This window comes from Ascidia mentula, chromosome 9 (genome assembly GCF_947561715.1).
Source record: "Ascidia mentula chromosome 9, kaAscMent1.1, whole genome shotgun sequence".
Taxonomy (NCBI): Eukaryota; Metazoa; Chordata; class Ascidiacea; order Phlebobranchia; family Ascidiidae; genus Ascidia; species Ascidia mentula.
Genome location: NC_138574.1, coordinates 12972662 through 12998705, shown reverse-complemented (window position 1 = coordinate 12998705; position 26044 = coordinate 12972662). Strand labels below are relative to the sequence as shown.

At 38.4% G+C, this 26044-nt stretch overlaps 3 protein-coding genes across 4 annotated transcripts; 2 read left to right on the top strand and 1 right to left on the bottom strand.

Moving 5' to 3' along the window:
- Nucleotides 1–382: 382 nt before the first annotated feature.
- Nucleotides 383–7347, bottom strand: LOC145913583 (uncharacterized). Its single transcript, XM_083001301.1, has 14 exons — nucleotides 7275–7347; nucleotides 6996–7086; nucleotides 6705–6735; nucleotides 6239–6356; nucleotides 5909–5961; nucleotides 5420–5544; nucleotides 5064–5113; nucleotides 4245–4724; nucleotides 3400–3543; nucleotides 3199–3234; nucleotides 3041–3128; nucleotides 2490–2658; nucleotides 2048–2175; nucleotides 383–1301 (listed from the first exon to the last, which is right to left on the bottom strand). The coding sequence occupies exons 2-14, from the start codon at nucleotides 7025–7027 to the stop codon at nucleotides 1232–1234; spliced, it is 1524 nt and encodes a 507-aa protein (XP_082857427.1). The 5' UTR covers nucleotides 7028–7086; nucleotides 7275–7347; the 3' UTR covers nucleotides 383–1231.
- Nucleotides 7348–7729: 382 nt separating this feature from the next.
- Nucleotides 7730–14765, top strand: LOC145913552 (uncharacterized). Of its 2 annotated transcripts, none has more exons than XM_083001265.1 (17): nucleotides 7730–7961; nucleotides 8186–8263; nucleotides 8536–8637; nucleotides 8817–9001; nucleotides 9442–9609; nucleotides 9869–9998; nucleotides 10144–10264; nucleotides 10440–10555; nucleotides 10779–10894; nucleotides 11153–11219; nucleotides 11309–11450; nucleotides 11552–11728; nucleotides 12446–12544; nucleotides 12998–13113; nucleotides 13360–13438; nucleotides 13821–13896; nucleotides 14250–14765. In XM_083001265.1, the coding sequence occupies exons 1-17, from the start codon at nucleotides 7863–7865 to the stop codon at nucleotides 14473–14475; spliced, it is 2097 nt and encodes a 698-aa protein (XP_082857391.1). In that variant the 5' UTR covers nucleotides 7730–7862; the 3' UTR covers nucleotides 14476–14765. The 2 variants fall into 2 exon arrangements, with proteins under 2 accessions (XP_082857391.1, XP_082857390.1); XM_083001264.1 differs by having other exon boundaries at nucleotides 13360–13447.
- Nucleotides 14766–17549: 2784 nt separating this feature from the next.
- LOC145913066 (retinoic acid receptor gamma-like) lies at nucleotides 17550–26015 on the top strand. The gene is made up of 9 exons (XM_083000585.1): nucleotides 17550–17687; nucleotides 18278–18446; nucleotides 20117–20295; nucleotides 23006–23147; nucleotides 23584–23762; nucleotides 23950–24132; nucleotides 24622–24826; nucleotides 25295–25453; nucleotides 25795–26015. The coding sequence occupies exons 1-9, from the start codon at nucleotides 17607–17609 to the stop codon at nucleotides 25884–25886; spliced, it is 1389 nt and encodes a 462-aa protein (XP_082856711.1). The 5' UTR covers nucleotides 17550–17606; the 3' UTR covers nucleotides 25887–26015.
- Nucleotides 26016–26044: the final 29 nt, after the last annotated feature.

Sequence of the window (26044 nt, the reverse complement as noted above, 5' to 3'; positions counted from 1 at the left end):
TTTCACCTACGAAGTGATTTTAGAAATTTTTTGTACTAACTTTTTTTGTTAGTCTTCAAAAAAAAAAAAAACTGCGAAGATATTATTTTCCTAATTGAGGAAATTGCAGTAGGATTGGCTGCAAATATGGATATCGTATCAAGGACAATTTTTCGCATAAACATTTACAAAAACATTAGAAAACCTACAAAACTTAAACATAACAAATATTGCTAGCAGTCAGTGTTAAAATACTGCGGAACCCAGTACATCCTGAGCAAGAATTCCTTTTTTGACTTCCGATGACGTTCAACATAATAACGACTCCGTGTCGCCCACTGGCGGCAGCCACTCGTGTTGATGGAAAGAGCCCCGGAACCAAAAACAAATTACATAGCTTTATTACTTTCTTACGCGTGGAAATTGGCGATACGGAGAAAAAACAAAACAAAAGTAAAAATAGGATCGGACACAAAACGTAAAAGTTCACACAGGGTAAAGAAGGAAAAAAAACCGAAAACACGTTTATTCTTGCTTTAGAAACAATGACGTCATCGCGAGAGAAAATTGTTGATTCATATAAAAAGGCGCGCGTGGGCAATCTGGGAAAAGGTACCTACAAGTGTAGTTTCCAAGTACACGGGGAATCGGCCGCAAGCATTCCAGTTTTGAAGGGAACTTCTGATAAGGGGTCTTATATCTGCAACATATGTTCACGCACAACGGAAGGATCTCTGGCACAAAAACCGCCCAGGAAATTTTTAAATAAAGCGCATTCAGTCCCACCGACGCGCGACGCGTCACAGAATATGATTTGTTGCGTAACAATAGCGAAGACTCGACAAAGACGCAAAACAAGATTGTAAAATTCCAAGAAACGGAGCAGTAACGTTGACAAGTGTTATATCAAGTAGGTCTTTGGTTTACTGAATGTTTCGGAACCGTGTTTTTCCGACCAGCAGAAAGAAATTTGATCGAATGGAGAATTTGAATGAGTTAAGATGATGACGTCATTTGCAATAACGTCACTGTTTGGAGCACCACCAACTAACGCAGCAGCAGTTTTTTTGGCCAAGCTCGAATTAATAAAATCCAATCGTAAATTTCAGATACACCTGCGATAAACCCCTTAATTCCACATCCACAAGTGGCGCAAAGCAATTTAAATGCTTGTAGCGGACTCCTGTATGTAATAAACAACCGCCAACTGCAGCTTCCCACGGGACGATTCCACATCACTGATTTTGTGCATTCAGGTAAATGGTCCGCCGGATACGGGGGTGCGGTCAAGGTCTTTCATTTGTTGGCGAATGTAGAGCACTCTAACGAAATGACACAAAATATTATATTACAGAATACTGAAATGACACAAAATATTATATTACAGAATACTGAAATGACACAAAATGTAATTTTGCAGGATACTGAACTCCCCGCTAGAAGCAGATACAGTGTTACGGTGTCCACCCGGCTAACAGTAAAGAGCTGAACAGAGGAACAGATACAGTGTTACGGTGTCCACCCGGCTAACAGTAAAGAGCTGAACAGAGGAACTTTCACATGTTCAAGGTCATAAAATTTTTATATATAACCAGGTCTCAGGATTACTGGTAGGCCTTTACCGAAAAGTAAGCACTCCGCTTTCTAAAACTAAACTTGACTAGAAATTGTAAATATTTCAGTCTCTTTGCCCAATTTTAGAGGCTCTTGGGTATTTAAATAACATCAGAAAGATGTACAGCAACAGTTTTTTTTGCAGGTGCCTGTCTAAAATCGTCCATCCCACTACTTATGTTACCGACAATCTGTTTTCGATGAAAATAATCACAAATGGTATTGACAAATCGTAGCAACCCTGTACATAGCGCATTTAACAATGAAAACATTTTTTTCAAATTAACCTATCCAGCAATACTTCTTTTGGGTGACACAAGTGAAAACTTAAGGTCAATTACAAAATCTTAAAAAGCGTTTAGACGCAATGTTTTTAAAGTGGGCATTTAAGACATTAAAAATCAACCAATATCTCAATCAATCTGTTTGTGTGTATTTTAATGTTTTCACTTACCTTTGCTCTTGCAAAGTTGACAAAATCTCTGCCGTTCTTACTTGGGAGCGAGCTTGTGTTAAGTAAGCATTTAATTCTAAAACATTTTCTGCCATAAACTTGTGGTAGTCGTCAGCCAGACGTTGGCACTGCACAAAAGTCACAACGTTGTAAAATTGTGTTGGAAAGAACATAGGAGAACAGTGACCTTTCTACATAAACCTCAATTTTCTCATCTACACCAGTGGCTCCAAAACTAGGACAAAATACATGTGATAATATAAAAATTTAAATTGCGACCAAGCCAACAAGATAGTGGGCTATGCCATACTTAATTAAAAACAAAGCATTAGTAAGAATTCTTCATGAAAAACACCCAGCCAAAGAGTCCTAAGCCACATGGAAATAGATGATCAAACACTACCACATGCAAATTGCTACATGTAATGTAACAAACATTCACCTGCTTTTCACAATGTTCTGAGGGCCAGTTCTGTATGTGGGATAAAGACGTTGAATCAAACACATTCCGTAAGGCGTTAAGTTGAAAAAACTCTGGGACTTTCGTTTCAACACTTCCATTTGATTCCAAGTCGTTAATTTCCATGGGCTGTTGCTGATTATCTGTGTCCCTGTTTGTCAATTCAATCTTGTTAACACCAGAAAAGTCAATTAGACAGTTTCTGTGCAAATACACTTTAAGCAGCTCTTTGAAAAGATATTGATGTCCGCAAAATTGCAAAAAAGCATTTGTACAAAGCATACTATAACAATATGTACACATATTTTTATTGTGGCATTTCACACTATAAGTGATTGACCTTAAAGGGCACTTCATTCATGTCTGATAGATGTGCGTGATGCCTTACAATCATAAACAAAAGCTCTATAACAGCAAAATGGACATGCAACTTTTTTCAGCACTGAATTTGTGATTCGTAGACAATATAATGTTCTTTTATATTCTAAACACGTGGCACAACAGACAATACTTAAGTCTCATCAACTTTTTACCTTTCTGTGTTGACACACACTTTCTTGTTGGGAGGTTGTCCAGTGGTTTCAGCACCATTCGGTAATTGTTCTTCGCTTTCCGTTGATGCTGAGAACAAAAAAATATATTTGAAAACAACAGCTCTACTGACATGACTGCCAATTTTTTGTATGCTCACCTTTATTGCCGGCCGCTTTCAAAAGCAGTTGAAGAGCTAGAAAAACAAAACAACGAGAAAATTAAATTGTGTGTAATGTAGGCTAAAAATGCTTCTTCCAAAACAGAACTTGATCATCACCAAAGCTGTACTGATGAGAGATAGTAGGCAGAATAAGTAATACTGTCTGCAGTTCACTACAAAGTTTATACTGTAGCTCACCATTTTCCAAATTGCCTTTGGTTTCAGTGGAACTGTTGTTTGAAGTAAGAACGTCTGATAGAGTTCGAACGAACATAGATGCAGCCGACTCTGTGCAGTTTGCTGACGCTTGCAATGAAGAATCATCTCCAGTAGATGATAAACCTGTTTAAGGCACAAAATTTTCATTATTTCTTTGAAAAGACCTTGCATGGGTGTGCCTTACATAACGTCATATACTCCCTGTGTACAAAATACACAAAAACCTTGTTTATATGTGTGGTACTTGATAATATCAAGCAAAACATGTAAGTTTTAGTTGTGGCTGGACCAATTTTGGGAAAGTGGTATATATGTACACAGAATCCACCATAGAAATATGTATCTAATTATGCAATTCACACCAGCTTGTGAAATACTGTCCATAAGCAAACAAATCCATGATTTTAACAGTGCCCATGCCATTTCACTGCCCGTAGTTCTTGTTCATATTCATAATACTACATAAAATCATTGACAAGTGAGCTGCAAACAGTGCACAGTGTTTTAACCTATCAGGTCTTATCAGTACGGTTGGTGACAAGCATGGTCTTGCAACTAGTCAGACAGTCTTTCAAAATGTGGCCTTTGCAGTAAACGTCATACGAAACTTGGTTTAAACCATTGGTGTCAAACCACAGTCTTTGCGAGGTTCGATATCGAGCAACAGAAATACTGATGAGACCCTGATAGATCAAAACAGTGTTCACTGTCTGCAGCCCATTGGTCATCATGGCTCATGTAAAGTATATATTTCTTCAAAGTGTTTCATGAATGCCATCCTGATTTTGTTACATTTTGTGTTTTGTGAAAAAATATCTACAAACCTTTTTCTGAATCAACAGAGTTTTGAGACAGTTGTAAGTTATTTCCAGAGTTTGGCGTTCCATTTATTTCCACCAATGGAGGGGGTTTACTGCCGTCCCAATTGGAGTAATCATAAAACTCGCCGGTGGCTGGAACATAACTTTCCGTTTTTGGCAAAACCTGTCCATTGCTACCAACGCTGGTAGTAACATGATTATGTTGATTTCGCGACGTCATGTTAGACGAGGGGAAGGAACGGTAGTCTTTGTCGATGTTTAAAGACTGCCGTCGGGAATTGTCTTTTTGCTCCGCTGAGCGCAAGTCCCTGTAATCCACATCACCGCGATAATCTCGGTCGCCTGTGGCAGTTTTGCTTCTATAGTCTCGATCCAAAAAATCTTTTCCTCGACTACGATAGTCCTTGTCGTCAGCCGTCGAATGACTGCCCGACTGATTTTTTGTTGAAGTTGAATGGGAACTGCTATGGCTCTTGGCTTGGGCTGGAAAAATGAAAACAAATCAGCATAAAAAAGTACTAACATTTGAGGCAACTAAGTAAGAGTTAAGACTACAAAATCCTAAGGTAGATTTATTGAAGCAGAAAGGTTTGTCAACCATTTGTTCAAAGGGTTTTGCAATTACTGAAATGCAATTAGGACAACTGTTTAATTTCCTATGTTTTTTTCAGTTGTTTTGTTTTTAATGATTTTATTTTTAAATAATTGGGTATATATACAAGGTGCATGCCAAAGTGGTATTTATCACTTCATTTTGCTTCAAAGATCAAGGTCAACCCTTATTGTATGTTAGATTGTGGTTGCAATATGAGAGTTATGTACCTTTCTGTCCAGAAGACTTTTTGTCCCTTGGTTTCAGATCAACTGCTTCACTAAAACAGGAAATAAAGTTTGATAAAATCAGTATGACATGCAGAGGACACGTTTCAAAAATTGGATTTAGATAAGAATACATCTACATTGTCACAAAAAAACATGGTACTTTTATTGTAAATGGTATTACAGGTCTTTACAACAATTTTAAAGCATAAATTATAACTTAAAAAGCAATAGCAATGATGCCTACATTCCTACAAGTTGGCAAAATCTATATATCAAACAACATTGTACAACAAACAACTTGGGATTTTATACAAAAGTTTAATTTCAAACCCTAAAGTAAATAAAACATTTAATACCTTTCTTTCCAGTCATCCGGTTTCTCCCACTGAGACACCTCGGACACATTATTGTAGAAATATATTTTTCCTGATGAGCTAATGTGTTCTGACCAGTTGCCACACCCCCGTAACGCCCCTTGTACCTAAGATTTGCTTGTCTATAACTTTGGCCATTAAAGTTAAAATATAATATACATTGCAGATAAACACTAAATCTTGGTTATCTTGCATTAAAATTTATTGATTAATATTATAGTATGACAGCTCACTGTCTGTTACATCATACTATAATCATCTTATGAATCATTATATGTTTTTATCACACATTGATGTTTTTTACATTTATACATGGCCAACATAAAATGGTAGCATTGGCAAAATATTTTGCTGTATATACATCTATAATGCGTGACAATCATCTAGTCTTTTTTCAATGTAAGAGGAGGTTTTGTTTTAAAGTTATTCAAAAAATTTGGGTGTGATCAATTACACTGAATGTTTTATTACCTTGTGGTGTTTGGATCGGTCGGAAGATGACTTCGACACATGGTTCGTTTGTCCTAAAAATGCAAAAAATTATATTTAGATGCACAACCTATTTAGCCTCTAAACTTGCTACTGATAAAAGTACCAACAGCATGGGATGAAAAAGTGTTTTAAAAAGTGGTGTGTACAGTGCAAGTTGTAGAAATAAAAGCTGCATAACTGTTAACTTTGTGTGGATTATATATATATGAAAAGTGGATCAGCACTTTGTAAGCAACAGACTGGCTAGGAAAACATAATTGTTAAAAAAAAGTAACTGTTTCTTGACAGTGTAACAGTCAATCTTTTTACCTTTAGAGTTGTGTGAAGCAGAAGACCTGTCACTAGATTTGTTTTTCTGTAACTGTTCTAGTTTTCTTGCATCACGTTCTCTTCCGTGTGATGATGAAATGCGGTGACCACTGATGTGCTGTGTAGGTCAGTATTGGTATAAGATCAACTAACTATTTATTATGATTGCAACAGAAATGGTTATTACGTAGTTTTAATTATGTATATACTATTCTTGCACACTGGAACAAGTCAAGAGTTTACATTGTCAACAACATGTATTTTTACTTGTTGGGTTGCACTGTCCAATGTCACATTACTTACATAAAAATTTGTGTGATAACTTTTGAAACTTAAATTGACGGACAGAACATTCATTTGTAATGAGAAGCCATTGTAACATGTGACACACTAAATAAATTGCTTTTAAATTTGTCTGCATATTCTTGTAATTTTAACATATGTCTACTTTTGTCAGGACAATTACCTGTTGCATAGCTTTGGTAGTTGAATCATACCTAAAAAATGTAGGTTGGATTAATGTTAATATAATTATGATACATATCAAGCATAATTATTTCATATCATTTCACAAACATGTTGGTCTTGTGTAGGGTGTTATTTAGTTCATTACAATGGAAAATGTGTGGTACAGTGGGAGTGGAGTATGTTGTATAAAAAGTAACATTGAGTTTTTTCCCAGGAAACATAGTCAGTTTGTATTAAACACCAGGATGTTGTTTAGTAATGTGCATTAAAAATATATAACTTCATGTACCCATCAGTTTGAGATACATTCCTTCCGTACATCACGAACAATCGTACAAAATCATCGAAGATTTAACGTGTTGTAGCAGCCATGCCTGAAACTGTATCAAATTACGAAACGCCGTACGATTCAGCATCACGTAGTCAAATTTTCTTTACAAATTAACCCAACCACTTATTTTTGAAATGCGTTTTGTACTAGAGGTACAAATGCATCGAGTCGCGTTAGTTGTAAAGTACATAATATATGTTTGTTACATTTAATAAGTCCAGCACAAATAAAACTCACCGAAATTCGTGATCGCCATCTCTTTGCAGATAATAGACAATCGTTCTCGGCAATTGTCTGAATCAGAAATAACCAATTTTGTACCACAAGTGACCTCAATCAGCCACAAACTACCACAACTAGACAGACAAAGAAAGATAATAAGAATACCACGCCTTTATCGGGCAAACAAAAAAATTATCGTGCTTTATTTGAATGATAGTGCAATTCCTTATTGTGCTATATTTAATATTACTCTTTAACTTCTGCATTCTGGCGATATTATTTTTATCTGTTATTTATTTATTACACATCCAAAAACGCAATGAAAAATAAGTAAAAGCTGCTTAATTTAAATCTTGCAATTTCTCTTTGTTTTATAATAAATTTACGCAAAAAATTTGTAATAAAGAATAAAATTTTTGAACAACGATAATAAAAAGTAACGCCCTCAAGTGTGTAAATGAGGACGACTGGAATTGCGACATCAAGAAATCGTTGGCGGGTTTTATTTCACGTTTTTTTAAGTTAAAATCTTGTCGCATTTATCGAACAGCTTCAAAACGAATCTTCACAAGTTTGGCATGTGCGCAAACTGTTGTGCAGAGCATGGCTGATCGTCGTAGGCTTAGGCCTGCCAAAAGCAGCCAGGAAGTATTGTCAGAAGGAGAATCTCAAGTTCCTCAAAGTTTATCTTTGTCACAATCGGTATGTTTGTCTAAGGATCAAGAAAAATATATGATTAAGTTATTATTGTGAATAGGTTATGCTTCTAGTTAGCAGTTAAAATCCTTCACGAAATCTTGACAAGTTAAAATCTAAAACTAAAAATAGGTTTTTGCCATCCAGAAATCTAATAAATTTTAGAAATAACTTTTTATTTGATTGACTGTTCAAAGAATAAATTGAAAGTTAATTATATATTTTTGCAGGAAGGTGGCTCACAAGGAGGGTACGTTGATCTCTCGGAATATGAGTCGGAGGATGATGCATATCAATCATCACAATCAGTAATTTGTTCTATATCAAGCTGATTAATTTCAACAGTAACAAGACAAAGCCGAGCTTAACTTTTAAATGAAATGGTTTCTTATTTTGCGCAAAAAATTGCTACGAATTATGAGCAATAAATGCTACAATAAAAAGGGGTGGATACTGATGGAGTCATGAAAGTTATAAAGTCAGACTCCCATTTGAAAGTGATTTTATCACAGAAAATCAGTGTCTGTTGTAAGATTGCAGCTAAAGGAATTTGATATTTTAAAATCATGTTGATTTGCAGAGTGAAGAGGAAGAAGAACAAGTAGAAGAGACTGCCGAGGAACAGTTTGAAGATGCATCGGAAGATACTAAAGAGGTAGAACGGGAAAGTGGAGATGGAAAGGTCTATACCTGATTTGCGTTCTTTTAAAAATGTTACATGTGTGAGCAAGTAATGTGCTTTTGGCATAAACCTTAACAAGCACCACATATGACATGCTTTATAGTGTAAAGAAACAAGCATTGTCCTTATAACTTACCAGTGGTATTTCCTATTTCAATTTGTAACATTTTTAATCATAGGAACAATCTGACAGTGATTTGGAGCCGAAGAAGAATTTTGTGAATGTATCTGAAGAATGCCAGGACACGGGAGAGAAGAAAGATGATGATGACGATGAAGAGGAAGAAAAAGAGTCACCGTGTTTTATTCCAAAAAAAGGAAACTTTTTTCAGCATGATACACGATCAGATAATCTTCGTGGAGGGTAGGACACTGTTCTTATGTATTGGCAAAATATTCAATTATTCAATTCACTAATTCCCAAATGGATGCCACTCTTGTAGAACCACCTAACATGAACTCCTATGACTGTATCCATTTTGCATGTGTGTTTATAACACTGGCATTATGATGTGCCAAGGGTATAAAACAGCAACAAGAATGCAACATTCTATTTGAATAAGCACAGAAACTGACGATGCTGTCAAGGCAAAATTAATATTTCTGTGAAATTTTAAATAAAAGAACGCACTAACGTTTATCGTCCATCACTCTTTTGTGAGTTATTTTGGATACCTGACCAGACAGGACAGGTCCGTTGGTACCACCTGGCTAACAGGCTGATTCCTGTTGTCTGAATGACATTTTTCGCTTCATTCACACAAATTTATAATAATGACTGTTGTTTTAAAACTTCAACAACAGACGAGTCATGGTCCGAAACTTTCGCACAAGACCTGACTCCAATCGGTGGCTGCACGATAAGTTTGACGAACATGAGCAAACACCCAAAAGCAGAGAAGATTTGATTGCAGAATATGGATATGACATTCGTGCTCATTCACCTAATAAACCACCACCTCAAAATAGAGGGTAATTGTTGATTTGTAATATGTTTTGCAGAAGTAATGAAAAACACTTTGAATTCTGAAAGAAATTTTTTAAATATATATTTTATGCTGGCAATGCAGAGACATTTTACGGTTTTAGTTGCATAAATGTGCTGTTGAAACACACAGACTACTTTTCAAAAGATTGACCAAGTAATTTAACTGTTATATATAGCTATAATTGGTCATACATTTTCTTCAACAAAATTTTTTTTTTTGTTTTCATCTCACCCATGATACAGAAACCCCAGAGGGCAAAGAAGACCCTTTGGTCGCCGCGACATGAACAGGGGTCACCACCATCCACAGTATAACAATGTTCAGAATTCGTACAACAATGAGGACAGAAAAGAATGGCCAACTCTCAACAAGGTGAGTTGATTTTTTGCAACTTATATGCAACAATTAAAGTACAAATTTACATGAACGTTTTTTCAACAAATTTTTTGTGCTGTTGCTTTCAATGGGTTGCTTTTTTATGTGTGATGTTGTAACAAAATTTGTTTTGCAATAAAAGGAAAGACCAAGGCTCCCACCATCGCAAAGCAGGTACAGGGAAACAGAAATACGAACTCAAGACTTTCGCGCGAGACGTAATTATGGAAATATGCAAAGAGACCAGGAGCATCACTACAGAGGTAGATATGGCAGATACTAATATAGCAGGTGTTATACATCCTTGTATATTGTAAAAACAACTTAGCACTGTAATAAACTGTTTATTAGGCTTAACAAAAAATGTAGCTTGCTACAACTTGCTTGTTGTTGCATTTGTATTGCAAGGTTTTGTAATAATCAATCATTCTTGCACAGAACCAAGACACCATAATGACCGTCATGTCAAACCTGAATATCCTCGAAAACCTAAAAATTCAGAGCCGCCTTCTCGGCAATCACCTCCACAATCCGACAATGACGACGAGGAAGAGGTAAAAGTTTTCTCCGTGGAGTATCCGCCCTAATTTTGCATAAATTTCAAATACTGGCACAATCCCCATTCAATGCACGACAAACAAACTGTTCCCTGTGACAAGATTAGGTTTTTTATCCCAATTTCTTAGTGAAAAATAAATTAGTAAATTAGAAATAAATTCTAATAAATTAGCATTTATTTTTTGTGTCACAATTGCTTAACCTTTAAAATGTAAAAAGTGGGATGTACCAAGTCATTCTACTGAGGATAAAGCAGAAAAACAACCATCACCGCAAAAGTCCAAGTATTCAGCAGAAAACAGGAGGCCCCAGCCGCAAGCATACTCGCAACAGAGGTAAGCGGCTCCTTGCCAAATTTCTTGGCTCTAATTTATTGATAGTTTGTGAGGTAAAATAACATGGAGAACATCCTTTTTTTCTGCATGGTTTGTTTATACGTTCCATCGAAAATAATTTGAATGGCTTTGGAGTTTTAAATGTTGAGGCTATCTCAATAATTGAAACAAGAAAAAGGTTGCAATGTCATAATAACTGTAGGTTTCTCATGGTAGACCTGTCAGTATCTGCCAAAAATAAGCTACCTTTATATGCAGGCATGGAAAACGGGAGGGAAAGCTTACGGAAAAGCTGAAGAATATTTCAATTTCACAATCAAGAGAGGTATGCACAAAATTGTTATAAAACCATCCCAACCAGTAACAATATTTGTGGATTTAACATCCATTTTAAAGTATTCTGTTGGTTTGCAGCAGCCCCGAAGATATTCTTCACTAAGACAACGCAATGCAGATTCACCCACGGAGCAACAAAAGCCCCAAAATTATCCAATGGCCCCAACCATACCCCCTGAGTGGACCAAGCAAAAAGATAAGAAAAAACATCAGCCAAATGGTAAAACTCACAAAAAGCATTTTTTGCAACCCGACTTTCTTCTGAAATATGTCCAATAAGGTAAATATATATATTGGCAATATATATGTTTACCTTTGCAGAAAATCAGCCTAGAAGCTCTGCAGCATCATCTAGTGGTCACATGTACAGCAACCATCTACCGGCAGAAGGTAATGCAGGGTTGCAACATAAAGATGTGCCCATTGTTTCGTACATGCAACATGCCAACCATTCACCAGCACCTGTATCTACATCACCAGCGGTTCCATACAGCATAGGTTTGTATTCAGTATTCTTCAATGCTTTTAATTATTCTATTATCAGTAGCGACATCACCAGTTCTTTCTGTCCTTGATTTTTGTAATTAGTCCTTTTTAATGACAAGATGTTTGTCCTTAATTGTAAATTCTTTGCAATAAAATTGATTTTCCATTACTTTAAAGCAGTCCTTCCCAACTTTTTTCAGTTCGCGACCCACTTTTAATGCAAGTTTTATTGTATGACCCACAATGAGATATGAGCATAAATGTTATGTAATAATAATGCAATTATTTTGTAATCTAATAGAAAACTGTAACATTTAGAAATGCTTCGTGACCCACCGGTTGGGAAGCACTGCTTTAAAGCTGGGGTTTTTTTGTGTCATTTGTCTGTCATTGACCCAATTTTTTTGGAAATGTCACAAAAAATAAAAGCCATTTCGGACACAATGTCCCAAAGGAAATTGGCTTGTAGATTATTCAAGTAGCTTACATTTTTACGAACGAAAGTATTATACCATAAATGACCAAAATATATTGAAAATGTCCTAAATTTTTGCTGGCATTTCGGTCATTTGACAGAAATTTTTTAGTGAAAAAAAAACCCAGCTTTAAAGGAAGCATAATTCAAATAAATAGATAATATTTCACTTATAAGACCCTTTGAACCAAGATATACATGCACCTTATCATCACTGTTTTGTTAGTTTGATTTTGTTTTCTACTTTTTTCAAGCTGATTTCAATCCACCTGTCTCGGACATTGGAAAAACTGACTCTTCCCTTATGTCCAGTGAAGCTGCTGCTCTTGCCTCACAAATGCAGTGGTACGAAAGTAAGTAACAAATCTTTGTATTTTTTATGTTTACCATTTCTGTTAACCTTTCTAATATCTTCGTGTCGGTCCAAGCCACTGCAATATACTACTGTCTGGTCTAAATTATAAACACTTGCAAAAAAAACTTGTTACTGTAATTTTATTCAGAAATTGTTGCCCACTTTATAAAATGTGTGCATGACTGCATAGCTACAATAACATTTACTTTGCCAGCAAGGCATTTATTTTTCATGATGTTGCAATTAGTTTAGGCCTATTTTAAAGTAAGAGACAAACAAATATTACCAGTGCTAGTCTTGCTGCCATGCATTGTTACTTTGAAGAACTGTTCTTTTAAAGTTATAACCAGGCTTCTGTGTCAGGAAACTGAACATTGTTCTTATGTTCCTAACTAAAAAATGTTTCCAATCCAATCCACCAGACAGCATTTTTAAATGGTTATATTTGCAGCTGCTATGGCTTACCAAGCTATGTTGTCATCTCAAAATGTCCTAAACCACCCTCCACCCCCTACATTGCCCCCCTTGTTACCACAGCAACGGTCACTTCTGCCTAATGCTGACCAGGTAAGCAACATTAGCATAAGGTTTTTAATATTTTTTAGTTATAATTTGTCATATCTTTCTGTGTGAGCACATGGGTTAAAACTGTGTGGCAAAAAAATATACAAACCTTGATAATGCAAATTACTTTTCTATATAATAAAACAAACAGACAAGTAAAGTTTATCTTTGTCAGCAGGTAACAGTTTAGATACTGTTTATAGGGGTTTACACTATTTCACTTATTTAATGATATTTCCTAAATCACAGGTGGGAACATCTGGAATGATGGTTGGGGAAGATCACAAGCAACCTGCTCAACCACAGATGCCACTAGTATCACAAGCAGGTACCCCAGGTACATTTATCATAAAATAATGGTTGTTTTTTTTTCTAATGCTCATCCCTGTCCTGTCTAGTTTGCAAAACTTTGAAGAAAATTTGGCAAACCATGTTTGCCAATATGTGACCTTTTACTTAATATAGAAATATTAATTTTACACAATAAACTGACAGTTTCCGTCCAAACTAATAAAAAACAAAAACAACCTCGAGTCTGGCAGGTAATCCATTTTTTTAGTGGGTTTTGTGACGTTTTCACTTAAAGATTTAAATATTAATGCTTTTTCAGCATTCTTTACCATTGTACCATGTTTTAAGTAAATAATATACCGCACTACCATCACACCAACATTATGAATAACTTATTGATGTTGTATTCGTTTTTATAGATCTTGGGGCACTTGGTTCTCTGGCCTTTCCCCCACCTCTTCCACACAACTTTACTCAAAACGACTTTATGCAGAGGTAACATTACATGCCCTTGTTTACATGTGCAAATGGCATCTTTTAAAATAAAACCCACTTTTGTTAGGCATTTTTTTGCTTAAAAGAACAAAAAAAATTCAATGCACACAGGTTGCCAAAAAATCACTAAAAAAGTATGTTGGTATCCATAGATTCCTTACTGTCATATCATTTGCAATATGTTGTTAATTGATTAAGCTTGTAAACCTGTTGATCCCAATACAATTGCTGTGATCGTCAAGTAGGGGCCTGTTTAGTGGGGATGACCCTACCTTATCATGCGATAGAATGAAACATTACAGCGTTGATTTGCCAATATTTGATTACACAGAGTTGGGTGTGCTTTCTTGTAGGAGCATGCTGTCGGAAAGACCCATGGTTCCCCCAATGCAACTTCCCTTCCCACATAACCCAGGGGGTCTTATGGGTCAGCAAGTCGGAGGGGTGACCTATTATGGCAACCTGCCCCACTCTGTGCCTATATCAGGAGTGCCCAACATAATGCAGGGGAATACCCCGATCGGGTCCCCACTGCGTAATATTAATTCTGCCATTCCCATACGACCCCCAATGGAATGACGTCACGGGGTGGTGGGTGAGGGGACTTCCCCTTTGCAACCTCGTATCTGAGCGAAAACAGCGCGGAATTTCAGCGTAAAATTTCGTATCCTGTGTTATTCGAACGTATGATTTTCTTTGCTTTGGGCGTTGAGAATTGTGTTGTTTAGTGCGTTACGTATTGCTGGGCAGAATTATGCGTCGCCGTTATATTTTTTGAGCTGTGGTCGTGGTAGCGAATGCCTCCCGATCCGCTAAAAGCATTTAAGTGATTTTTTAGCTTCTTTATAAACACGCTCATTGCGACTTGATTTTGGTGGTGTTGTTTCAAGGTTTTGCTCGAGGAAGTAGCCAGCCGTACTAAAGATTTTGGGTTATTCCCTGGCTCAACTTTATTTCAACTTGTGTCAGGAAAAGTTTGTTTTTGGTGGAGGCTGCTGATACACGTGTGTTTTCTGAACTGCGATTAAGAATACCTGCTTCAAAAAGAACATTAGGAAATGTTTAATTTCTGTCGAAACTATAGAAAAATATCATTTATTCGGTATGAGCTATTTGATGTAATATTTTATGAGGCTTTTAGGTGCGTTGCGTCCGATATTACAAAAAATACAAAAAATACATTGCAAGCACAGACCAAAAGGCCAACAAGAGAAAAAAACGTGCCGATACGAGGGCTCGTAATCCCAAGAAATTGTGGTTTGGAACCCAGCCTATACGTTAGGAATTCCTTTCGTTTCACAGCAAACAATCGTGTTCGTGGCTCACGTTTTTCCGTTCTTGGGACCCAAAGCGCTGGATCTTTTCCTGGGGCCTGATTGACCGTATAACGACTTTTAATACAACCCCGCGGGGTCTGTAGTGTTTCGGGGTGGCCATGCACCCTATTTTGAAGGGCAAAAATTCAGCCGTTTTGGCCAAGTACTCGGCCTGCGTCATTTGCGTCACTTCCATATTTGGTCACATTGCCTAAAACCATGGATGAAACTCGCGACATGGAATCGTTATATTGTTGTTACGAATGTCTAATTTCGGTCCCAAACGCTTCGACCCACAAATCGCGAACGCCTGGCAATCCAGTGCACAATGTAGACAAGTTCCGTCTGATTTTGCCACCTGTTTGTGCACCGGTTGCGTATGCATCTGCCAAGGTTACAAATAGTAACATGCATTCATACGCGGAAGCATTCACGGAAAGTCACAAGTTCAGACCAGATTACTGTGTTTGTTCAATTGAATTTTGAACGCAATTAGCATATCGAGTTCCTTATATTGACAAGATCTGTTTTGCATTGCACCACGTTTTGACCTGCCACTTGGCCGTTACTACGTAACCCGTAATCGTTTCCGTCTGTCAAAAATTTCCAGCTGTCTGTGCGGCCTCCACGCGAACCCATAATCCCAAGCAGCCTCGCCAAAAATTTGCATCACAATCCCACTTAACATGGAAATCATAGCCCACGCCTCGTGGGTTACGTCAAAGATTATCAGTTCGTTGTAAAAACAAATACCCAGTCGTGTGCCTCAAGGTCATTTGTGAGTCAACGAGGTCATCTGCTCTAAACAAGGCGGTCCAAACGAAAGCTGAATAATGAACGTGCGGATACTTTACTGCGGGGAAAACGAAAAACACGGCATTAGCATGTGCACTTATTAATTATTTAACATTGCGCTGTGGGTTGAAAGTTAAGAACTGTCCCGAACTAACAGTTGTGACGAAGGCCCGATGGCTCATTGATTGATGCACGCGCAGAATGGCGGCGGTCGCGCAAAGGTCATCTCACTTCGCTCTGGGGTTAGAGAGAGTTTACTTTCAAATGTCTGACGATCGTTAGCCCGCGGGCCGATGAAGCTGTGTTTGCTTCAGCGTGTTTGTTTGCACTTAAAACTCTGCCCACAGACGTCATTTGCAAGGTGAAAGCCGTAAAATCGTAGAGGTTTTATTGGGCTGTGTAGTTACCGTGGAAAAAAAACGTTCAGTTGGTTTCGTAGCTGAAATGTGCTGAAAGTTATATTTAACATGTCTATCCATCGCAAACTTTACATGGCCGCATTTCTTACAAAGTAATGACGTCACGCGCTTTCGAAACTTCGAGTATAGTATTTGAAGCAGCTTCGTTGAAACACGCAACAGCTTTCTTAAGCAAAACGTTTTGAAATCATTCATGCCACGAAGATCTCAGTATTTGGAGTTTAGACCTTCACATGACGCCTGTTAAGACCCGAGGTATGCCAAGTGGCTAAGGTTTTCCGGGAGTGCAATTACAAGTTAACCAAAGGTCAGGACCTGAAAATTAAGGTTTCTATTCGTGTTCAGTGGCCGGTCAGACAAGAAGAAGCACAGCAGTTGGGATTTTTGAGGATATATAACGAAGTGCTTTGTCCGAAAGGAAAATGAAAACTGAGTGTTGTGGTCGGCTGATATTTTGCACATGTTATTTACTACAATTTACTGAAGGTTACAAAGGCGCTTTGAAACTCAAGTATTCAATTATTTAGTTTGAAAGCATATATTTAGTTCAGGAACCATAACGTTTGCCGTAAAAAAGGTTTCGAGTACGTGTTTGACGTTTAATTACGAATGTTTATCACCTTAAACAATCTCATCTGTTTTGGAAAGGGGCAAGGCTAGCATGTTAAAGTGCGCTTCGACACCAAGATCATCTGTGATATTTGCTGATAAGGTTTATATCATAAACCCTTTTCTGTCGTCCTGCCGTGCGGGTAAAAGGCACGCGCGTAAAAGGCAGAAAAAATCGAATGTGACGTCTAGTAGCCAAGCAATGTTGTGATAAGGTTTGCGACGAGGGTAGATAAGAAAGAGTGCCAGACAGCTCCAGGCGGAGCGTATTAAACTCAGAAAAGGGCTTTCTTATGTGCTGGAATATAGGAATTTATTTTTGTAATGTTTAAGTTTGGCTGCAGACAACCATATACATTTGTTTTTGTTAACAAAGACATCGTTAGACTTTTTAAGGCGACGAAAACTTGACTTTGAAACAGTTTTTAGTGAGAAAGACGCTATTGCTACAGTGATTATTTTAAACTTTTGAAATAATTGGACCACAGTATTTATAATTTTTTTGTCCATTCACAGCTAATTTAAATCAAAAGAAGTATTTCATGACGGAAGTTAAACTGTAAGAAGAAAAATGGAATGTCTTATCCCGAACCAGAAAAGTTACAAACTGTATTCACCGACAAGTTCTCCCGCTCTAGTCTACTGTGACCTGGTATGTTACGTAACAATATATAGATAAGTGTGGTTGGTACAATTTTAACAAATCCCTTTATTACGTAACAATCGACCCGTGTTTGAGTTGGGTCAGGTCAAAATACGTTGTCTGGATTTCACAGGCGTAATATACATTTTCGGTAAAACGAAACGAAGCATTTATTGTGTCACAGTCATTTCGGTCCTAATTATTCTTAACGGGGTTAAACAAGCTTGGCCCCTGTGCATATGTATTGGTTGTTTTGTTATTTCTAAAAGTTTACAAAGCCTAAGGTTTGTTGACGAAATTAACAGCCCAAACTAATGCATGCTACAAGCCGACATGTCATTTATGCGCCAGAATGCCATTGTATTTGTGTTTTGATTATTCGAAAGTGGAACAGGTGCACTATGACGTCAAGTGAGGTTACCGACTTATTTCTGGTTTTTAAAAAACCCTGGCATAGCAAATGTTTATTCGGTGGCATAACTTGTTCGCGGTGACACCTTTTGCGTTACCTCTATATCCCTAATTGTAGCATCAAAAACCGTATGAGAGGTTTAAGCCCTGCAGAAACGGGATATCCGAAAATGCTGTTGTTTCCTTAGAGCACCGGTGACCGGCAGATGCTTCAAGTCAATGTGAGGTCGCCCCCTCAGCCGACGTCGCGCATGACGTCACCGCACACACAACACGTGACGTATGTGGATCTCGATCGCTACGCTGGTCAAGTGAACTCTGGCAACTTCGCGGTGGATTTTTCGCGCTGCCTATCTTGTAAGTAATTTTTTGTGCTGTTTTATATTTTTTTTTAGGAATGGAAACGTTATTTTCACTTAAATATGAGGTTTGGAAAATGTGCTGAGACCATTGCGTATTCAGGCACGTCCTATGTTCACTGAAAAACCCTCAAGATATATTTTGTTTCCAAATGCGTTTGTCCAATAAATTGCCCCGAGTATCCAAATTGCCCCGGCTTTGCACCTTTGCCCATGAAATCGGTGGGAATCAGATAAAAATAATGCAGATAAATTCATACGAAAATCCCTTAATTAATGTTTTCCAACGGTTTGCCGGATTGGCTCAACAAAGTTTTCGGTATATCACGAGCTGATGTGTTTTTGTTTAGTAAACTTATCTAATCATGGCAAACAGCAAATCACTTGCACTTTATTCATACAGTTGCGTGGCATATATATCAATATAATACACGTCTGAAGCTGAGGTCAATATGTCCGCAATATGCTCTTTGCACTGTTTTATGCATAAACATAAACCTGATACGAACTCTCCTAAGCGCGCAGCCTTAGTTTAACGTGTAGGTGCAAACCGCCAATCCGAGTTTAAAAGGAAGTTCGTTATGCGGGCGTAAGGCAAGTGCAGGATATTCAGACTGACCCGTGTCTGACTTGTTTTGCAAGAGTGCCAGAGACAGTTCGTACTAAGCGGCGACCATCAGATAAAAATAGCTCGCGAGCCGTTATAGCTCGGATGACCGTCTGCACTATATGTTTAACACGACAGTGCGTGTTTTGCGTGGTTAATTAGCTGTTGTTTGTTAGAAATTAACCTCTATAGACAAAATTGCAAAGTGTTAATTACTGCTAGTGAAAATGAATGCTAAAATGCCTGTTGCATTTATGTAAGATAAAACCATCCTGTGTTTGATACGAACATCCTCCATACATTAGAAGTGTGTTTGACGGATAAGCCCTGTAGAATACACGTGTAACATTCAGTAAAACACGCATATTCGAACATACAGCTGCAACACCGAAACTCTCTAAGTGCTTACAGTCTATGTGCCTTCAACAACAACAAGTTCATACTTGGGACAGCGCCAATCTACTTTCATAAGGGAATTGTGCCACAAATAAGACAAAACGTACAGCTCGTCCTGCCGCAGTGCAAGGAAGTCTGCATTGAACCTTCCGGTAGCCCGATAACGACCTAAATTCGACCTCGTTGTTCTGAGTTATCCTCTGCACAAACCCCCAGCAGCATTGCGTTGTGACGCATCGTGGCGTGTACAACGGGCCACCATCGTGCCTGACGTCACTGTTTCAGGTCGGAATAAAAAAAACTCTTTTTGAAACGATCGCCGACAGTTTAGATAGAAAATACGTGTTTTGATTTGTTGAAACTGCGGCTTGGGAGGAACGCGGTCGAAAAAACGGTGTATCGTATAGTTTGACATCGACACGATAGGTAACCCCAGCAAGCGATAGAAGCAAAGATTGATATTTTAACAAAACAACTCTCTTCATCCCATCTACCTGCTCTGTCACCCAATGTCTGCTAGTTGCGATGAACAATAGAAATCATACACATTTTCGTGTTTCGGGTTCAATAATTAAAAATTCTTTTTCTGACCTGTTTATCTTTTACTGGCCACACAGCTCTTAAATCGACTTGTAGTAAATCCTTATCCGTTTATTATTTTACAGCGTCACATTCTGACGGAGGGAGTATTTGCTCGAGCGGAACCGCCTCTGATTACGACACAATCGGACCTGTTACGTCACCAGAACCTCCTCTTCCGCCTCGTGTTTACAAACCATGTTGTGTGTGTGGCGATCGCTCATCTGGATATCATTATGGCGTTTCGTCGTGTGAAGGATGCAAGGTAGGATTGTGGCATTGCGATTAAAACGTTCCCCTTTTTTTGAATACACCGAGGTTTGAACCCAGGATGTCCTGGATACGAATCTCGATCAGGTTTTATTCTACGTATGTGGGCCAAGCTCTTGACCGATGTTGCCAATCGTTCCCTCCGCCCCAGTGCGCTTGAAACCCTGCTGGTGCGTTACAATGTCGTCGCGTAACAATTATAACAAAGAAAACTGATTTTTTAGGGCGAAAATTGACGAAATAAAACATGTTAGTTCTGCCTTCTGTGACTAAATTTTGTAAACATACGAACAAATCGATTGTGTGTCGGTAGGGGGATGAAATGTTTGAGAACTGCTGCTTGCAACCGAGGCAATGGTATATATCTGACTTAAGTCGACTGTTTAACACCGCTCAGTGTTGTATTTTAAACATATTGCAGACTTTCAAAAGGAGGTTACGGCTAGGATATAAACCTGGGATATTTCAATTAAAACGCTTCTTTAGGGTTGAACTGTGGGGTATGTGCGCCCATCAAACCGCACACTAAATATAGCCATTGTTTAACTCACAACAAGATTCCTGACCTTGTATTGAACGCGTGTTCAATGGATTTAAATTTTGTCACTTTTGTACCGGCATGGCCTCCCTTGGTTGTTGCTTTCTCGGGTAACCACAGACCTTTGTTGCAACGAGGAAGTTTGGGGTTTTCGAGTCGTGGCGACCGCGTTATTCATAAACGTGAGGCATGAGAACATTGAATGCAAAGACGCAACCGACCTGAACCGCGCAACAGGAAGGGGAAAGTTGATTCGGCGAATCGAGTCACTTTCGAAACTAACAGCTTCAACCTCGCTGAACCTAAGAACATAAACACAGCAACTGGTTGGAAACTCACGACGAACAGAGACTGTCAGACGCCGCAATGTTAAATAAACATCACACGGGCTCCCAATGTCGGCGAGTAAAATGACGAGAAGGAAATTGCTTTTCGTTTTTTATCGCATTTTCTTAGAAACGCGGTCATTACAATGTCTGAATGTCTGACGATGGAATAGTTTTGGTTGGTGGATGGTTTAAAACCTTCCCAGAACATTCTAAGTGTTTTTTCAATAGAAAGGGAATGAATCAAAGGGAATGAACAAAGCGTTGGTGAAATTTAAAATTCCAAACATTTCAAAGTTCTTTTTTTTAGTATTAACCCTTTCAAAGGGTTAACCCTGAAACTACGAAATTTATTTTTTCACGATGCAAAGCGATAGTCGTATTTCGAAAGCAAACCCTGCATACGAACCATCACAACATCGTACGTGTACGTTTCAATACCAACACACACAGCCAACAAGTAGCCTACATATACTCTCGCATTTACGCACCCGAGTCGCTAATATTCAAATCCACGTGAAATTGAGATCCAAACCCACGTAAATTGACCCGAAAGGTATTTCCGAACGTGACTTGGCCGAGCTTGACACGCCGTATCTCTGTAGCAGATAATACAAATTCAGCGCTCATCTCAAAGGAGCCGAACGACCCAGAGCGAGATTAAGCGACAAAGTAACGTGAATTCGAACTTCAAAGGCTCAGAAATGTATATACTACAGTGTTTCTTAAACCTTTTTGTCCGCGTAGCGCTGTAACGTTATGTAAGTCAGCAAGGAACCCAAACACGCCAGAAAAATAAAGAAAACACGTTTTTTAAAACTTAGTACAAAAAGTTTTGGCGTAAAACTATCTATATAGCTTATGAAACCCTTTTGTTTTTTTATGGAACTAAATTTTTCACTGAACCCACTTTGACAAATCTGGCTGTGGTGCAACGTGCGTGACCGCCGAATAACCAAAGACAACAGCACGAATGTTTGAGTCACCTTGCAGAAAAGCGAAACCGAAATATGTGAACAGGGTTCAGGGTATTCTATTCTGGGAAACAATGCTTTCCTTGAATATTAACTTACATGAAAATTGTATTTTTATCCCCTACCACAAGTTGCGATACGCAGGGTACCAAATTGACGGCCCGTGGGCCACATCAGACCAGTCATGCCCTGTTTGTGGCCCGCTTGAAGGTCGTAAAGCCAGGAATAAACTTAAAAGGAATTGTGTTGGATACACATGGTAAATTATTTGGCTTTGTTTACAGCGTCAGTTAAAGTTAACCCTATGACACAATCAGTTTGCAATAATCTGAAGTCAAATCAGGTGTAATTGATCATGACTTCGACCTTGCATGAAGCAAGGACAATTACACATCCATGTGTCACCCAAATGTCGTCACAACCGATTCCTGCTCGCACAAAATACCCACACCATACACCACGATGTCGCGACACAAATTTCCTTCGAGGGAGGCAGAAATGGTTCTTTGCACTGGCGCCTTTTCTTCAAGGTCACCTCAAGGACACCGCGATGTCACTTGACCCGAGTTCACGGCGGTTCGCGCGGTGAAGTGACGTTTTAAGCGCTTGACGTTACCTCAAGTCGGCGACAGCCATTTGTTTCCAATTTGGAAGCGCGGATCAATATTGTTGTCGCGGACGATTTTTTTGTGACGTGGTCGTTCGCGTATTTCAATTCCGAAGTCAGGAAACGTCAAACACAATTTTAGGAACACCTTCTATTGCGTATGAAATTAAGTCATTCAAATATTTCTTCGTGTGGTCATTAACTCGCACGCTGTAAATTTGTTTTTGGCGCAGGCTCACATTATTTTTATTTTCGTGCAGGGATTCTTTCGTCGCAGCGTGCAGAAGAACGTTCAGTACCAATGCCCGAGGGACAGCAACTGTTTGATAAACAAAGCTAACAGGAGCAGGTGCCAGTTTTGTCGCCTGCAAAAGTGCCTCGCCGTCGGTATGCTCAGGGAATGTAAGTCGTAGTTTTTTTCGTAAATACCCTTTTTGGTAAAAATAAAAAAATACCCATCATAACCTGAGCTTTATAAAAATACACTAATGAGTAACTTAGGCTATATCTTAAAGCGCATGGTTGTAAAAATAAAAGCCGGAGCTCTGAAAAACATGGAAATATTTCGAACATATTTAGATGGCCACAGTCGTGTTCAAAATGTTTATTGCACAGTATGTTAGTCAGTGCTCTGGCTTTAATTTTTACTACATGCTCCAACTAATTTGCATCTAAATTTCTCGCTAACGTCCGATTAGTAAACAGTTTGGGTTGATTTGTCGTACAATCCCAAAAATACATTGACATATCACACCAACATAACTGAGTTTTGTGCGTCCAGCCACAACTAATCGTTTCTGAGATGAAGATAAGATTGTTTACAATATTCTGTCTACAGCCGTCCGAAATGACAGACGCAAGAAGCGCGGCAAAGAGAAGCAGGTTTCGCCTTCCCACAGACGTGAATTCTTTCCCCCAGATCCAATCCCTGAGCCGTTGAATAACTTGATACGTGATATTTCCGAAGCACAAATACACACTTCTCCCAGCCTGACCGACATCACCAGATTCAGACCGGTGAGTCTCAAGGGCACAATTTTGCAATAATAAACCTCCGCTTTTGTTGGTATGTCCATTTCATTGTACATTTTACCTTAAATTTTGCAAACTTATCGGGTCGTGAAGTTGTTTTGAAACCTGACCGTTCCGCAAGTCCGAAAACGTTAAGAAGCACTGAGTTTAAACATGGAATTACTACCCACAGGATTCGTCGCAACCTGCACGCCAGGGTGAATCGTTCAACATTGAGTTGTGGGAGCAGTTTTCCGACCGATCGACAAAATGCATTGTGAAGATCGTGGAATTCGCCAAAATGATTCCCGGATTCGCCGAATGTACCATGTGTGATCAGATTACCCTCATCAAGGCCGCAAGCATGGACGTTTTGGTGCGGATTATGCTTCGTTGGAGTAATTAATCCAAAAAGCTTAGGACTAATGTACAGATAGAATGATTAACTGCCTGTTTTGTTTTTCGGCAAACTGTTAATCTGGCAACTAATTTACCTAAAATCGTTTGCCATCGTGCCTCAATAGCCAAAATGTTATTGGTAACAAACTAGTTGATTAAGAACAATAAATTGTACACCAGTCTCTAATCAAACAGATGAGTGATTCGTAAACACTTACGTTTTAACACAATCGTAAATGAACTACTTTTACTGGGAATGAAATGACAAAAAACTTACTCAATTTAAACACAATAAAACAATAAACCATAATGTTGCCGTATACTAGATGAGATATCTCCAATAGGCAAATAAATTTACTAATTTAAGTTTGTCATTACTATGTGGGATACACCAGCCATATTCTATCGGAACCGTTCCGGCCTACTTTTACGTCACCCGCAAATTACAAACTTTTTACAATTTCAGGTTTTGCGTCTGTGTTCCCGCTACTGTCCCGATGACGACACAATGACCTTTTCGGATGGTTTGACCTTGAACCAGCATGAAATGCGAAATTGCGGTTTTGGTCCGATAACTCTTGCCGTCTATTCCTTCGCGAAATCTCTATGGAAACTCGGTTTGGATGAGACCGAAGTCGGCTTACTCTCGGCCATCTGCATTGTCTGTCCAGGTAATAACTTATGCGTTTGTTTTAAACTGGGCAATTGTATCATCATTGTTATTGTTCCGTAAACGTAGCACAAACTTTGCAATAGTAATCACAATCACTCTCGAAAGGCTTTTTGCGGACTAAGTAATCCCAATTAATATAGCAATTGAAACAAAGGGGAATTATCAACAGTTTGGAAAATATTAAATAAAATTATTACATTCACTTTCAAAATACCTTTTTCTACGTTTTATATCGATTCTACCAATCACCTTCGCATTTTCTATTTTTATTTGCTCTCAAAATATGCTCCACGACAAAAAGCCATCACTTTGAAACATGTCGTTCACTACATTCATGATGAACGCAGTTGTGTTTGAAACGCGTCTGCATAATGTTATATAGTGAGCAAATTCATAGCACTGACATTTATTTCCAAGATTTTATTGTTCATGTTTATAAGTTTTTCAACGAAATCCATTTTTACAGATCGTTTGGATCTGGAGGAGCCAAAAAAAGTGGAAGAGATTCAGGGTCCCATCCTGGAAGCCCTGCGACTCCACACGCGTCAAAGAAGACCCAGGGATCCCCTGATCTTCCCGAGACTCCTGATGAAGGTGGCTGACCTCCGGACTATTAGTGTGAGAGGTGTGTTTGACCCAACTGTTTGATTTTGGCGTCTGTTTAAAATTCTGTTTAATTTTCCGGAATCTTGTAAACTGTAGTTTTTGAAAAAACTGTACTTTAGGCACAAAAGTTACGTAAATTATATTGTAACCTTCATATCGTCTGCCATCCGGAGGACTTCTTCTGTGTTATAGAACCGTTATTCCCCAGAGAAACTGTTATAAATATACGTAACTTTTATGCCATAAGGACAGTTCTTTGGAAGTACAAATTGTTTCGTTTTTCGTCAACATAAATACTCTCTACAATTGTTAACTTACTGCTATCTTCTTTCAACAAATCATCTTTTGTATTTGCGGCAGGTTCCGAAAGAGCGGTGACTCTCAACATGGAGATTCCGTACGATACGATGCCGCCCCTGATTACAGAGATGCTTCTGCGCGGAAATTACTGACAAATGTTCGCCGAGATTCAGGCACAGAGATTTTTCACGCCTGCAGTTTTCAATGTTCGCAACCTATTCTCGTATGTTGGTTTCGCAGATTCCCTTTTTTGTTTATAAATGCGCGCTGGAGATTTTTCATTACACCTTGTACGTTCCATTGAGAACTT